This window comes from Mobula hypostoma, chromosome 12, assembly GCF_963921235.1.
Source record: "Mobula hypostoma chromosome 12, sMobHyp1.1, whole genome shotgun sequence".
Lineage (NCBI taxonomy): Eukaryota > Metazoa > Chordata > Chondrichthyes > Myliobatiformes > Myliobatidae > Mobula > Mobula hypostoma.
The window spans coordinates 116894014-116909867 of record NC_086108.1 but is presented as its reverse complement, the minus strand read 5'-3'; the positions used below and the strand labels follow the sequence as shown (position 1 = coordinate 116909867).

The window sequence follows — 15854 nt, the reverse complement described above, 5'->3', positions numbered from 1 at the left end:
CAGATGTAGGTTTGTTAATCACAAGTTATTCCTGCTGGTCTGAATGAACTCCCCCACTGCCATCTCCTTTCAATTAAGTTAACACAAAGCAAAGTTGTGCTGGAACGTGCAGGGATTCTGTACGCTGATCTATTGTTTTTTCGTCTACGTAGGGTGAGACAGGACCCCAGGGATCCCCCGGGGCACCGGGTGAAGATGGCGTCAGGGTAAGTCATCTCAAAGGTCTTGCACATGAGAAAATCTGCAAATGCTGGAAATCCAAAGCAACACACACAAATGCTGAGGTGCTCAGCAGGAGTTTCAAGCCAAAGCTGTAGCCATGGGAAATTGCATGATCCCAGCTATACCCGCCTTTGTTCCTGTCCATGTTCCAAGCCTGCACCAGCATTGCTCCCCAACACTTCCCTTGCTACATTGATGACTACATTGGTGCTGTTTCCTACACACATGCTGAGCTCATCGACTTCGTCAACTTTGCCCCTAACTTCCAGCCTGCCCTCAAATTTACTTGGTCCATTTCCGACACCTCCCTCCCTTCTCTCAATCTCTCTGTCTCCATCAGTCTATCTATTGATATCTTTTATAAACCTAAGCCTCACACAGCTATCTGGACTATACCTCTCACCCTCCACCTGTCACTTGTAAAAATGCCATCCCCTTTTCTCATTTCCTCAGTCTCCGCTGCATCTGCTCTCAGGATGAGACTTTTCATTCCTGAACTACTGAGGTGTCCTCCTTCGTCAAAGAAATGGGTTTACCTTCCTCTATTATCAATGCTGTTCTCACCCTCATCTCTTCCATTTTGTGCACATCTGCTCTCACCCCATTCTTCCGCTGCAATATCAGGGATGGGGTTCCTCTCATTCTCACCTACTACCACATTAGCTTCAGCTCCAGAACATAATTACCCATAACTTCTGCTATCTCCAATGGGATCCCACCACCAGGAACATCTATCCTTATCCTTCACTTTCCACTTTTTGCAGGGATCACTTCCTATGCCACTCAACCCTCCCCACTGATCTCTGTCCTGGCATATCTTCCCTCAGGGTCCAGACACTTCACCCGTGAGTCTGTTGGGATCTCTGCTGTATCCTGTGCTACCGGTGTGGCCTCCTGTATATCAGTGAGATCTGAAGTAGATTTGGAGTCCTTTTTGCTAAGCACCTTTGCTTGATCCACCAGGAAAAAAACGGATCTCCTGGTAGCCACCCATTTTAATTCCACTTCTCATTCCCATGTTGACATGTCAGCTTATGGACATCTCTACTGCTGTGATGAGACCACACTCAGGATGGAGAAGCTCCTTATGTTCTGTCTGGGTAGCCAACAACCTGCTGGCATGAACTTTGATTTCTTGAACTTCCGGTAACTGCCCTCTCCCACCCCCCACTCTGCTTCACCATTCCTGATTCCTTTTTCCTTCTCTCACCTTATCTCCTTACCTGCCCATCACCTCCCTCTGATGCTCCTCCCCCTTCCCTTTCTTGTCTGATCTTCTGTCCTCTCCTATCGTATTCTCCCTCCGACAGCCCTGTACCTCTTTCACCAATCAACATCCCTCCCCTTCTCCCAGTTTCACCTATCACCTATCACCTTGTACTTCTTACTCCCTTCCCCTCTCCTTACCCTGAACGCTCCTCTTCCTTTCCGGTCCTGACGAAGGGTCTCGACCTAAATTATTGACTGTTTACTCTTTTCCAGAGATGCTGTCTGGCCTGCTGAGTTCCTCCGGCATTTTGTGTGCGTTGTTTCAAAGGTCTTCTGTTGATCAGTTCTCCCCGCCACTCACCCACCTTATTCTGCATTTATCTTCTAGGGAGATGATGGTGAGATCGGACCCCGAGGGTTGCCTGGAGAAGCTGTAAGTTGGCCATTTCTGAAGCATGGATCTCAGATGGTGGGATGGGGAAACGGGGTCCTGGGCCTCATTGAGATGGAGGTTGAACAAACCATGGTGACCTATGTGACTGGGCCACTGCTAGATCACTGAACAGCTGTGAGCCCAGCCTGTATGGGTGTATGTGGGTGGGGAATGATTGATATTTCATCCCTAGGTTGAGTGACTCTGCCTCGGGGAGAGAATGTAAGAGCTGGGAAGGTGAAGGGATCCAACAGGATCATTGAGTGTGGAGGGCCAGTCACCAGAGAATAGGATGGAGGGGAAGGGCGGAAGGGCCAGAGAGTGAGGAAGAGTATCTTGGGAGTATCTTAGTGAGACCCTGGGATTTGGGTCAACAAAAGCTTTTTTTATAAAATTAGGTGACCTTTCTTGCAAATTTACAACATTTTAAAATTAAAAGCAACAGAGCAGCACAGCCCGGTGATGGCCAGCTGACTTGGGACGAGCCTGAGGGCACAACATGCGCTCCCTTTCTGGTGACTCTTGACTCAGACATCCCCTCGGAAGAGGGGCAGGTACTCAGCTTGGATGGAACCCTTGATGACCCATGGCTGAGACCTGGATATTGTCACCTTGGACAGATGAGGAAGTTCCCCAAATGACCCTCGCCCCTCTGCACCAGGGCAAGAGATGAGGAGTGTGGGGCTGAAGTATGTCCAGAGCCTGCAGGGCAGCCCTTTCAGGTGCAACCTCTACCACGTGGTACCATTATGGAATGCAGGCTCCTCCAGGCCACGGCAGGATGTGTGACTGCAGCTACAGAGATACTGGACAAGAGAAATGTATCAGAACTGAGTGGAAGATCTGACTGGGCTGACACAGGCTCGACAGGCAGAGTGGCCTCTTCCTGTGCTGGCAGAGGTTAGTCTGCTTACCGGGCAGTGCCAGGGGTGTGCGCTGGCAGAGGTTGGTCTGCTTACCGGGCAGTGAGCTCACTCCCTGGTACAGGACGGGAGCTGCTGAGGTGACTGCACGGTGCAATGGAGTGAGAGGGAGGAAGATTCTGAAGGGGTAATATAAGGTATAGGCTACAACATGAGGAGGTGACATCTTAGGAGGGGACAGAGTCAAGAGGGATTCCTTCCCTGGGTGGGCAGGACCTTTGGGATCGACTCTGGGATTCAGCTCTCCAAGTGCTGAGGATATTCTGTATTGCGATGGATGAATTTTGGTCTGGAAAGGTCTGCGGGGAAATGGGATGGGACAAGAAGGAGGATGGGGTCTATATCCCGCAGATCCGAGGGGCGGACTCAAGGGAGCTTCCGTTGCCCCCATTCCCCATGAAATGAGGTTGAGGAGAGATGTTGAAGCTCAGGCTGACGGAATCACTTTGAAACTTGTCTATCTTTCTATGCAGGGTCCCAGAGGACTTCTCGGGCCCCGAGGATCTCCCGGACCTCCAGGACAACCCGTACGTCCCAGACTGGCCTCCGAGTCACCTCTTTCTCTTGCTGGGTTGTGAGAGGGGGCAGAGGGGAGGGGAGGGTGTTCCCTGTGGATGTGGGTCTGTAGGAATGGGTTCACCAGGTAGATTTTTGGGGGAGGGGAAAGATTCCAGGACCTGGAGAGGGAGCAAGGAACGGGATTGGGTGGAGACTCCCACAGAGCCAGTACAGGCCCGGTGGACGGAGTGGACATCCTAACTTGATTGTGTTCATTAGAACCAGAAGCTGTGAGTCTGTGTCAAAACGCCTTCCAGTGTTGGAGGAATTAAGTGGTGTTTGATTCATTTTATTCTTTCAGGGACCTTCTGGTTTGGATGGACCTCAGGGGCCCAAAGGAAACATGGTGAGTATGTCCAGGTCACTGACCTCACAGACTCCGACAGTACAGGAAACAAGCCAAGTTCATGCTGACCACTTGTCACCCATCCACACCACCCTCACTTCCAGCACTTTCTCCTTCTCTGTAGCTTGGTGATTTAGGGGTTAGAACAGACTAGAATCAAATAGAACTTTATTGCCATTGCTCAAGACAATGAGATTGTGGTGCTACTCCAGTCTGTGCAAAACAGATATTTACAGTGCCCGTAGTACGGCCTAATTAAAAAAACATATTTACATGCAACAAGAGATTTGACATTTCAGAACACTCAAAAGCCAGGATGTAGTTGCACATTCAGCTGTACAACAGCCCTCGGAAAGAAGCAGTTTTTCAGACAGATGTTTGTTCCTCACAAAATTTCTCATCTTTTCTTCTGCCCCTCTGCCATTTCCCATCTTCCCCTCTCCCTTCTCCCTCTCTCTCATCTTTCCCTCACCCGCTTTCCCTTCTCCCCCTCCCCTCTCCCTAGAGCCTCTCTCCATCTGTCTCTCTCTTCCTCTCTCTCTCTCCATTCTCCCTTCCTTTTACCCTTCCATATCTCCCTCCTCCACCACATCTCTACATTGCCTGCACTCTCCGCAATACCATCCTCTGTCCACCCGTCCCCCGTTCTTCCCTGCATTCCTTCCTTTTGTCCTCCTGTCACTGACATCTGACCTCCTCCCTCTTCCCTCCCCCTCTCCTGCTCTCCTTCCTCCTTCCTCCTCTATCATTTTTCCTAACTTCCCTTCTCTTCCGCTGTCCTCTCCAGCTCTCCTCCCTCGCTCCCTCTGAATTATTTCCCCTCCTCTTCTCCCTCTCCCTTTCTGAGTTCTGCCTTTTCCTCCTCTACCTTGGAGATACAGAGAAGTCCAGTACAGGATTCAATGGTAGAAAGTAGAGGACTGTTTCTCAAACTGGACGTCTGTGTCTAGTCGTGTGTCACAGGGGTTGGTGAAGTCACATTTATTGTTTGTGGTTTATGTAACTGATTTGCATTTGAATCAGTTAGACGTTAAAATAGATCATGTTGTAGACAGTATAGTAAGTTATGAAAAAGCGGGGGTATTTGGATCAGCTGGGGATGTGGATTGAGAAATGGCAGATAGATTTCAATCCAGATAAATCTGAGGTTTTGCATTTTGGAAAGTCAAACCGGAACAGCCTTTTCACAGTGAATGACAATAAGACTATAAGACTATAAGATATAATCAGCAGAATTAGGCCATTTGCCCCATCGAGTCTGCTCCACTATTTCATCATGGCTAATCCAATTTTTCCCTCAGTCCCAATCTCCGGCCTTTTCCTCATACGCCTTCATGCCTTGACCAATCAAGAATCTATCAACCTCTGCCTAAATATACCTAAAGATTTGGCCTCCACAGTTGTCTGTGGCAAAGAAATCCACAGATTCGCCAATCTCTGGCAAGAGAAATTCATAGAAACATTGAAAACCTACAGCACAATACAGGCCCTTCGGCCCACAAAGTTGTGCCGAACATGTCCCAACCTTAGAAATTACCTAGGATTACCCATAGCCCTCTATTTTTCTAAGCTCCATGTACCTATCCAAAAGTCTCTTAAAAGACCCTATTGTATCCGCCTCCACCACCGTTGCCGGCAGCCCATTCCACACACTCACCACTCTCTGCGTAAAAAAACTTACCCCTGACATCTCCTCTGTACCTACTCCCCAGCGCCTTAAACTTGTTTCCTCTTGTAGCAACCATTTCAACCCCGGGAAAAAGCCTCTGACTATCCACACGATCAATGCCTCTCATCATCTTATACACCTCTATCAGGTCACCTCTCATCCTCCATCGCTCCAAGGAGAAAAGGCCAAGTTCACTCAACCTGTTTTCATAAGACGTGCTCCCCAATCCAGGCAACATCCTTGTAAATCTCCTCTGCACCCATTCTGTGGCTTCCACATCCTTCCCGTAGTGAGGCAACCAGAACTGAGCACAGTACTCCAGTAGGGTCTGACCGGGGTCCCATGTAGGTGCAACATTACCTCTCGGTTCCTAAATTCAATTCCATGATTAATGAAAGCCAATACACCGTATGCCTTCTTAACCATAGGGTCAACCTCCGCAGCTGCTTTGAGTGTCCCTTGGACTAGGACCCCAAAATTCCTCTGATCCTCCACACTGTCAAGAGTCTTACCATTAATACTATATTCTCCCATCATATTTGACCTACCAAAATGAACCACCTCACACTTAGCTGAACTCCATCTGCCACTTCTCAGTCCAAGCCCAGTTTTGCATCCTATCAATGTCCCGCTGTAACCTCGGACAACCCTCCACACTATCCTCAACACCCCCAACCTTTGTGTCATCAGCAAATATACAAACCCATCCCTCCACTTACTCATCCAGGTCATTTATAAAAATCACAAAGAGTAGGACAGATCCCTGAGGCTCACCACTGGTCACCAACCTCCATGCAGAATATGACTCATCCACAACCACTCTTTGCCTTCTGTGGGCAAGCCAGTTCTGGATGCAGAAAGCAATGTCCCCTTGGATCCCATGCCTCCTTACTTTCTCAGTAAGCCTTGCATGGGGTGCCTTATCAAATGCCTTGCTGAAATCCAAGGTATTTAGCACACTGACCTCCATCAGTTAGGGTACTGAATACAAGAGTTATATGGCAGTTGTCGAGGATGTTGGTGAGATCAGTGTAGCAGTTTTATCGTCAAACACTAGGAAAGATGTGATTAAGCTAGGGAGGGTGCAGGAAAGATTCACATGGATGTACAGTTTTGGTTTTCTTCCTATAGGAAAGATGTTATTAAAATGGAGGGAGTACAAAGGGGATTTATGATAACCTGCCAGGACTGAGAGATAGGGAAATGTTGGCCTGGCCAGGTGTTTATTCATTGAAATGCAGGTGAATGATAGACAACCTTACAGAGACGTACAGTATAAAATATGAGAGGCAAAATAAGGTGGACAGTGACAGTCTTTTCCCCAGGGTAGGGGAGATCAGATCTGGGGGGCTTAGGTTTAGGGTGAAGGAAAAATTTAATGGTGATGAGTGTATGGAACAAGTTACCAGAATTTGTTGTTGAGGCAGATACAATAGAATTGTTTAAGAAACATTTAGATAATTACATGGGGGGTGTGGAATGGGGTTGGGTGGGGTAGGTGGGGTGGGTGTGGTGGGATGGGGTTGGGTGGGGTAGGTGGGGTGGGATGGGGTTGGGTGGGGTAGGTGAGGTGGGTGTGGTGGGATGGGGTTGGGTGGGGAAGGTGGGGTGGGTGTGGTGGGATGGGGTTGGGTGGGGTAGGTGGGGTGGGATGGGGTTGGGTGGGGTAGGTGGGGTGGGTGTGGTGGGATGGGGTTGGGTGGGGAAGGTGGGGTGGGTGTGGTGGGATGGGGTTGGGTGGGGTGGGTGGGGTAGGTGGGGTGGGATGGGGTTGGGTGGGGAAGGTGGGGTGGGTGTGGTGGGATGGGGTTGGGTGGGGTAGGTGGGTTGGGATGGGGTTGGGTGGGGTAGGTGGGGTGGGTGTGGTGGGATGGGGTTGGGTGGGGAAGGTGGGGTGGGTGTGGTGGGATGGGGTTGGGTGGGGTAGGTGGGGTGGGATGGGGTTGTGTGGGGTAGGTGGAGTGGGTGTGGTGGGATGGGGTTGGGTGGGGTAGGTGGGGTGGGATGGGGTTGGGTGGGGTAGGTGGGGTGGGTGTGGTGGGATGGGGTTGGGTGGGGAAGGTGGGGTGGGTGTGGTGGGATGGGGTTGGGTGGGGTAGGTGGGGTGGGATGGGGTTGGGTGGGGTAGGTGGGGTGGGTGTGGTGGGATGGGGTTGGGTGGGGAAGGTGGGGTGGGTGTGGTGGGATGGGGTTGGGTGGGGTAGGTGGGGTGGGATGGGGTTGGGTGGGGTAGGTGGGGTAGGTGGGGTGGGATGGGGTTGGGTGGGGAAGGTGGGGTGGGTGTGGTGGGATGGGATTGGGTGGGGTAGGTGGGGTGGGATGGGGTTGGGTGGGGTAGGTGGGGTGGGTGTGGTGGGATGGGGTTGGGTGGGGAAGGTGGTGTGGGTGTGGTGGGATGGGGTTGGGTGGAGTAGGTGGGGTGGGATGGGGTTGGGTGGGGTAGGTGGGGTGGGTGTGGTGGGATGGGGTTGGGTGGGGAAGGTGGGGTGGGGAAGGTGGGATGGGGTTGGGTGGGGTAGGTGGGGTGGGTGTGATGGATTGGGTGGGGTGGAGTGGAAAAAGTAAACAGTCAACATTTTGGGCCATGAGCTTCCACCAGACCTGCTGAGTTCTTTCACCACTTTGTGTGAGTGGCTTTGGATATCTAGCATCTCTAGATTCTCTCTTGTTTGTTTAACAAACTCATGTCTTTTTCACAGTATGTGGTGGTTCATCCCCACTTACTGGCAGAAGGTAGTATAGCAGTTTCATATACTTTTTCATTTTTTAATTGGTTAATAATATATTAGCACATTCTACTCATATTTTAATTGTGTTGACCCTTTATCGGTTTATCTCTATCTAAGGAATTTCTGCTATCCTGAGTATAATGGGGATAGATTTCCAAAAGCACCATATAGTCTATTGCATTTTTTTTCCCTTTTTTGTCTTTCATCTGTCTTATATCACCATTACTTTGTCTGTGAATTTGGTTAAGCTTTAAAATAAATGATTGTGAAGAATTAGCTCCTTACTCATTCTTGAGCTCCGAGTAGAAGCCGGGGTTTGAAAATAATTGTGATCCGACAAGGGAGATGAGCCAAATGCAGGAAATTGGGACTAGCTGGGCTGGGACCATGGTCAGCAGAAACTGGATGAGCAGAAGGATCTGTACCCATGCTGCATGGCTCTCTGACTCGATCACTGTGTGGGACTAGTCTAATGGTCAACATGGACAAGTAGGGCTGAAGGGCCTGTTCGGTGCTGTAAACTCTATGATTATGTCCATGCTGACCCTCCAGTATCAACTATAGTAAGTTATTTCCCCAGTACAGGGTCTGCATCCCTCTCTGCCATGATCTGGAAATCAAAAAAAGTTATTGGTTTTATACCCTGCCTAGTCAACCTCCGTCACTGTCCACAGCATCAAGAACTTGCTCGTCATCCATAAACTTATTGATCACTGATATCACAAACATCTGCAAAACGGCATTAGTCATAGACGTCCAGTGAGACCAGGATCAGATCGGCCAGCAGCTTCTGTCACCGTCCGATTAACCACATCACCTTGGACTCATGGTGATTGCAGGGGAAGGAGAGGATAGTGAAGGGAGAGTGGGGGAAGAGTATTGGGGGGGGCAATGGGAGTGGAAAGAGCAGAGTGATGGGAGGGCAGGAAGGGGATGGGAAAGGAGTTTCTTGTACTGGGGGGGCAGCTTCACAGCAATGACTCTATCTCTCTCCCTCTCTCTCCTCCTCTCCCTCTCCATCTCCTTCCTCTCAATGCCCCTCTTGCCCTCCCTCTCTGTCACCCCACGACCCTCCCCCTCTCCCACTCCCCCTCCCTCCCTTTTCCTCACCATTTCCCTCTCTCACTCACTCTTCACCTCCTCCAATCTGCAGGGTCCTCAAGGCGAGCCGGGCCCTGCAGGACAACAGGGGATTCCGGGGCCCCAGGTGAGTGTGAACTACAGAGGGAGGGGAGTGGCTGGAGGCTCTGGGGGAGGAGTTGGGAGTGAAGGAAGGGATAAGAGATGGAGGTTGTAGGTTGTGGGGATTTTGTCTGGTAAGGTGAGAGTTAGGGTGTGCGGGTGGGGCTTAGGCGTCGGTTAAGGGTAGGGAGAATTCTAGAGTAAAGGGAAAGCGAAGTGTTGGGGTTATGGATGGGGAGGAGGTGAGGGAATCATGGTGATGGGGTAGGGGGTGGGGATGGTGTGGGTGGGTGGGAATGTGTTGGGGGGAGTCGGTGAATGTGGGCGAGTTACAGGTCTACATTTGGTGTCAGTATTTGTCCTGTATAAATGCCTGATATCTGCCCTCAGTCCCACTTCCACCCTCCCCCCTCCCCACTCGTCCTTCTCCATGTCCCTGTTCATCTGTCCCTATCCCCCTTCCCCGCTTCAATTCTGTCCTCCTCTGTCCATCCCCCTTTGCCCCTCTGTCCATCTCCCTCCCCCCTCATCCATCACCCTTCCCCCCGCCTGTCTGTCCCCCTTCACCCCCTACGTTCATCCCTCTTTCCCCACCCCCATTTATCCTTCCCCCTCCCCTACCTCCTCTGTCTGTTACTCACTCTCCCTTCATTGAGTTCCCCCTCATTCTGTCCCGCATCCCCCCTGTCTGTCTCCTCTCCATCCCACTCTCCCTCTTTGTACATCCCTCGCCCTCTCTCTCTCCCTCCCTCCCTTCCATTCCTCATTCTGTGTTTGGGAAATTCAAAGACATTCTTACGTACCTGAGCTCGCAATAGCCCATCATGACTAGAACCTTCCTATCTCTTTGTTCAGGGTCTCCCCGGACCTCAAGGCACGATCGGACCCCCAGGAGCAAAGGTAAGGCCAGCAGTGGACAACAGCAGTGACGGGTTGGCTTGTATCCGCCGTGGACTTCCTGACACTTGTCCATGGTGTTCTCCCCACAGGGTCCTCAGGGAAAAGCTGGTCTCCCAGGTCTCCGAGGAGCCGACGGACCTCCGGTGAGTGACCCTTTCTCTGCGGACAAAAGCTGTTGCTCATGCATATTGATCAGACAGACGAGCAACTTCACCCAGGTGTTAAAGCTGAAAACTGTGACACACTCACCTCACAGACAACAGCTGAACACTCCCCACCTCTCCTATTGATAAGTGCACGGTATCAGATACGCACACTGAATGGTAGGGCTATCCCTCCTCACCTCCCCCATTGATAAATGCATCAGATACACACACTGTGAATGGCAGGGCTATCCCTCCTCACCTTGCCCATTGATAAATGCACGGTATCAGATACACACACTGTGAATGGCAGGGTTATCCCACCTCACCTCCCCCATTGATAAATGCATCAGATACACACACTGTGAATGGCAGGGCTAGCCCTCCTCACCTCCCTCATTGATAAATGCACGGTATCAGATACACACACTGAATGGCAGGGCTATCCCTCCTCACCTAGGGGGGAACATTTGGTCAAAAGTAGGAGAAAACAATACAGTAAATGGCAGGGCACAGAGTCACACTGATAAACAGAAGGATCTTGGGCTGCAAGTCCTTAGCTCCCAGAAAATGGCCACTCAAATGGCCAACATGTTGGACTTTACAGGTCAGCCAGAGTGTATAAAAGTCAGGAGTTTATGTTACAGCGTGTAAAACTGGTTAGGCCTTCATTTAGTTCTGGTCTCCCTATCGCAGAAAGGATGTAGAGGCTTCTGAGAGGGCACAGAAGAGGTTCATCAGGAAGCTGACACGAATAGAGTGTATGAGTGATAGGGAGGTGTTGGACAAACATGGGTTGTTTACTGTGGAGTGCCAGAGGCTGAGGAGTGGAGGGAAGATCTGAGAGAGGTCTGCATGACTACGAGAGTCACAGATATGGCAAACAGTCCAAGATGGAATTGTCAAAAACCAGAGGGTAAAGGCTAAATTAGAAGGAGGAGGTTCAAACGGGGTGTGTTGGGGGTGTTTAAAGGAGATGTGGGGGGGAGGGGTTTAAAGGAGATGTGGGGGAGGGGTTTAAAGGAGATGTGGGGGGGAGGGGTTTAAAGGGGATAAGTGACACTAGACACTAGAATACGACAGCACAGTACAGGCCCTTCGGCCCTCGATGTTGTGCCGACCCATATATTCCTTTAAAAAACGTACCAAACCCACACTACCCTGTAATCCTCTATTTTTCTTTCATCCATGTGCCTGTCCAAGAGGCTCTTAAATACCCCAAATGTTTTAGCCTCCACCACCATCCCTGGCAAGTCATTCCAGGCACCCACAACCCTCTGTGTAAAAAACTTACCCTTGATGTCTCCCCTAAACTTCCCTCCCTTAACTTTGTACATATGCCCTCTGGTGTTTGCTATTCGTGCCCTGGGAAACAGGTACTGGCTATCCATCCTATCTATGCCTCTCATAATCTTCTAGACCTCCATCAAGTCCCATCTCATCCATCTACTCCAAAGAGAAAAGTCCCAGCTCTGCTAACCTTGCCTCATAAGACTTGTTTTCCAATCCATTATAGGAGATTTAAATCCTGGTAAATCTCCTCTGCACCCTCTCCATAGCTTCCACATCCTTCCCATAATGAGGTGACCGGAACTGAGCACAATACTCTAAGTGTGGTCTCACCAGCAACCTGGGGTATATCACGTCCGGCCCTGGGGACTTATCAATGTTGATGTTTTTAAGAAGTTCCAACACTTCTTCTTCCTTAATCTCCACGTCGTCCAGCACACAGGCCTGTTCTATTTTGACCTCACCCTGATCAGGGTCCTTTTCACTTGTGAATTCTGAAGCAAAGTATTCATTTAGGACCTCCCCAACCTCCTCCGCCTCCAGGTACATGATGCCTTCTTTGTCCTTTAGAGGTCCCACCTCCATTCTTGTCAACCTTCTGTTCTTCACATACCCACAGAACGCCTTGGGGTTCTCCTTACTCCTACATGCCAAGGCCTTCTCATGCCCCCTTTGTGCTCTTCTAAGTCCTTTCTTAAGCTCCTTCCTGCCTACCCTATATTTCTCATGAGCCCCTCCTGCTTCCTGCTTCTTAGATCTAAGATATGCTTCCTTCTTCCTCTTGACGAGTTGTCTCATGTGTTTCATCAGCCATGGTTCCCTTTTCCTACCATTTTTTCCTTGTCTCAGTGGGATAAACCTATCCTGAACCCAGCACAAGTGGTCCCTGAACTTCTTCCACATAACTTCTGTGCTTTCACCTTTGAACATCTGTTTCCAATTTACTCTCGCTAGTTCCTGCCCCATCCCTTCATAGTTAGCCCTTCCCCAGTTAAGCACTTTCCCATTTTGTCTGCTTTTATCCTTTTCCATAGCTATGCTGAAGCTAAGGGAGTTGTGGTCACTCTCACCAAAATGTTCCCAAGAGGTCTGCCACCTGACCAGGTTCATTACCCAGAACTGGATCCAGTATGGCCTCTCCTCTCGTCGGCCGGTCCACATACTGTGTCAGGAATCCTTCTTGAACACACCTGACAAATTCAGCCCCATCTATCCCCCTTGCAGTCAGGAGGTGCCAGTCAATATGAGGGAAGTTGAAATCACCCAGAACTACAACCCTGTATTTCCTGCACCATTCTAAAATCTGCCGGCTTATCTGCTCCACGGTGTCCCGAGGGCTATTTGGGGGCCTGTAGACTACTCCCAGCACAGTGATTGATCCCTTCCTATTTCTAACTTCCACCCACACCGACTCTCTCTGCAGTGTCCTCTCTTTCTATAGCCGTGATACTATCCCTGACCAGTAATGCTACTCCCCACCTTTTCTACCTCCCATCCTATTCGTTTTAAAACACCTAAACCCGGTACCTGTATCAGCCAAATCTGCCCTTCCTCCAGCCAAGTTTCAGTAACGGCCACAACATCATAGTTCCACGTACTGATCCATGCTGTAAGTTCATCCCCTTTATTTCTAATACTCCGAGCGTTAAAATAGACACATTTCAACTCCTCTAACTGGCTACATTTATGTTTTGTCTCCTGCCTGTCCTTCCTCACCAACTCAGAACACGTAGTATCATGCCCTTGTCCTTCTCCCCCAATCTCTGCACTCACATTCTGATTCCCCCCCCCCCCACCGCCAAACTAGTTTAAACCCTCCCCAACAGCTCTAGCAAACCTGGTCCCTTTCCAGTTCAGGTGCAGCCCGGCCTTTTTGTACAGGTCAGACCTTCCCCAGAAGAGATCCCAATGATCCAGAAATCTGAACCCCCGCCCCCTGCACCAACTCTTCAGCCACGCATTCATCTGTCATAACTTCCTGTTCCTACCCTCTCTGTCTCGTGGCACAGGCAGCAATCCCGAGATTACCACCCTTGAGGTCCTGCTTTTTAACTTCTTTCCTAACTCCCTATATTCCTTCTTCAGGACCTCATCCCTACTCCTATCTATGTCATTGGTCCCCATGTGGACCACGACATCTGGCTGCTCACCCTCTCTCCTGAGAATACCGAGAACTCGATCTGAGATATCGCGGACCCTGACACCAGGGAGGCAACAGACCATCTGGGATTCTTGATCTCTCCCACAGAACCTCCTATCTGTCCCACTAACTATCGAATTCCCTATCACTACTTCTCTCCTCTTTTCCCTCCTTCCTTTCTGAGCTAAGGGTCCAGTCTCGGTGCCAGAGACACGATCACTCCAACTTGTCCCTGGTAGGCCGTCCTCACCAACAGTATCCAAAACGGTATACTTATTATTGATGGGAATGGCCACAGGGGTGCTCTGCTCATTCTGTCTATTCCCCTTCCCTCTCCTGACAGTCACCCATCTACCTGCCTCTTGACTTATAGAGGTGACTGTCTCCCTGAAACTCTGATCTATTACTGCCTCTGCCTCCCGAATGATCTGAAGTTCATCCAGCTCCAGTTCCCTAACTCAGTTTAACAGGAGCTACAGCTGAATGCACCTTTTGCGGGAGTAGTCATCAGAGACAATTGTGCTGTCCCTGACTTCCCACATCATACAATCAGAGCACTGGACTGTCCTATCTACTACCTCCATTACCAACTCCTAAGTTAATTAAATTAATTAAAGAAACTTACCCGGCTTTACTTCACTGGGAGCAAACTCGTCCTCAGCCTCTGCTCACCGAAGGCTCTCGAGCCAAAGCCTCAAAGCTCCACTCCTACACTAGAGTTATTGCCCCCTTCCTGTTTCTGACTTCCACCCACACTGACTCAGTAGACAATCCCTCCACGACTTTCTCCTTTTCTGCAGCCGTGATACTATTCCTTATTAGCAATGGCACTCCCACCCCTTTTGCCTCCCTCCCTGTCCTTTTTGAAATGTGTGAAGCCCGTTACACTCAGCAGCCATTCCTGCCCCGGGACATCTAAGTCTGTGTAATAGACACAATGTCATAGTTCCATACTCTTAAGTTCATCTACCTTGTTTCTGATACTTCTTGCATTGAAATAGACACGTCTCAAACCATCTGGGTGAGTGCATCTTTGCTCTATCATCAGCTTATCCCTCCTCAAAAACTCCCCACAACCTGTTTCTGCTTGTGCGCCAACTGCCCCAACCCCTGCCTCTTCGTTTTGGTTCCCACCCTCCTGCAAATCTAGTTTAAACCCTCCACAACTGCATTTGAAAACCTCCCTCCCAGAACAAGGAGGACATTTCTTTCGTTCTGGAATGAAAAGCCTCATCTTGAGAGCAGATCCGTCGGAGTCAGAGGAATTAAGAGAAGGGAATTGCATTTTTACAGGTAACAGGACGGGAAGAGGTACAGTTCAGGTAGCTGAGAGTCAGTGGGTTTATAATAGGCACCAGAGATAGAGACAGAGAGATTGAGAAAGGGGATGGATGTGTCAGAAATGGACAAGGCGAACTTGAGGGCAGGGTGTAAGTTGGAGGCATCATTGACGATGCTGACGTGCTTGGTATGGGTGCAGGAAGCAGCACCATTGCAGTCGGCGATGTAGTATAAGGAAAGTCAGGAAGTAACACCAGTGTAAACTTATAACATGGACTGTTGCTCTTTAAGTACCTCCCCCTTGTAATAGTAACTGCATTCACTTCTCTTCCCTCACACCTCTGAACATCTGGCACACTGCTGGTGTCTTCCAAAGCGAAGACTGATGCAAAATACTCATTTAGTTCATCTGCCATCTCCTTGGCCCCCGTTATTATTTCTCCGGCCTCACTTTCCAGTGGTCTATATCCACTCGCATCTCTCTCTTATGTTTTACATACTTGAAGAAGCTTTTTCTGTCCATCTTGATATCATTTGCTAGCTTGCTTTCATATTTCACCTTTTCCCTCCTAATGATTCTTTTAGTTGCTCTCTCTAGGGTTTTAAAAGACTGTAAGACAAAGGAGCAGAAGTTGGCCATTCGGCCCATCGAGTCGGCTCTGCTATTTTTTCATGAGCTGATCCATTCTCCCAAAAGCTTTCCAATCCTCTTTCTTTCTACTAACTTTTGCTTTGTTGTATGTCCCCTCTTTTGCTTCTACATTAGCTTTGACATCCCTTGTCAGCCACGGCTGTACTATTTTGCATTTGAGTATTTCTTCGTTTTTGG

General features: G+C 49.7%; 1 protein-coding gene across 2 annotated transcripts in view; it reads left to right on the top strand.

The window, feature by feature from the left end:
• col11a1a (collagen, type XI, alpha 1a) overlaps positions 1-15854 on the top strand; it is a 605254-nt gene that overhangs the window by 381931 nt on the left and 207469 nt on the right. For both annotated transcript variants that reach the window (XM_063064825.1, XM_063064824.1), the window contains 7 exons: positions 153-206; positions 1820-1864; positions 3261-3314; positions 3647-3691; positions 9243-9296; positions 10127-10171; positions 10261-10314. In XM_063064825.1, the coding sequence (XP_062920895.1) occupies positions 153-206; positions 1820-1864; positions 3261-3314; positions 3647-3691; positions 9243-9296; positions 10127-10171; positions 10261-10314 (351 nt within the window). The remainder of the gene's footprint in view (positions 1-152; positions 207-1819; positions 1865-3260; positions 3315-3646; positions 3692-9242; positions 9297-10126; positions 10172-10260; positions 10315-15854) is intronic.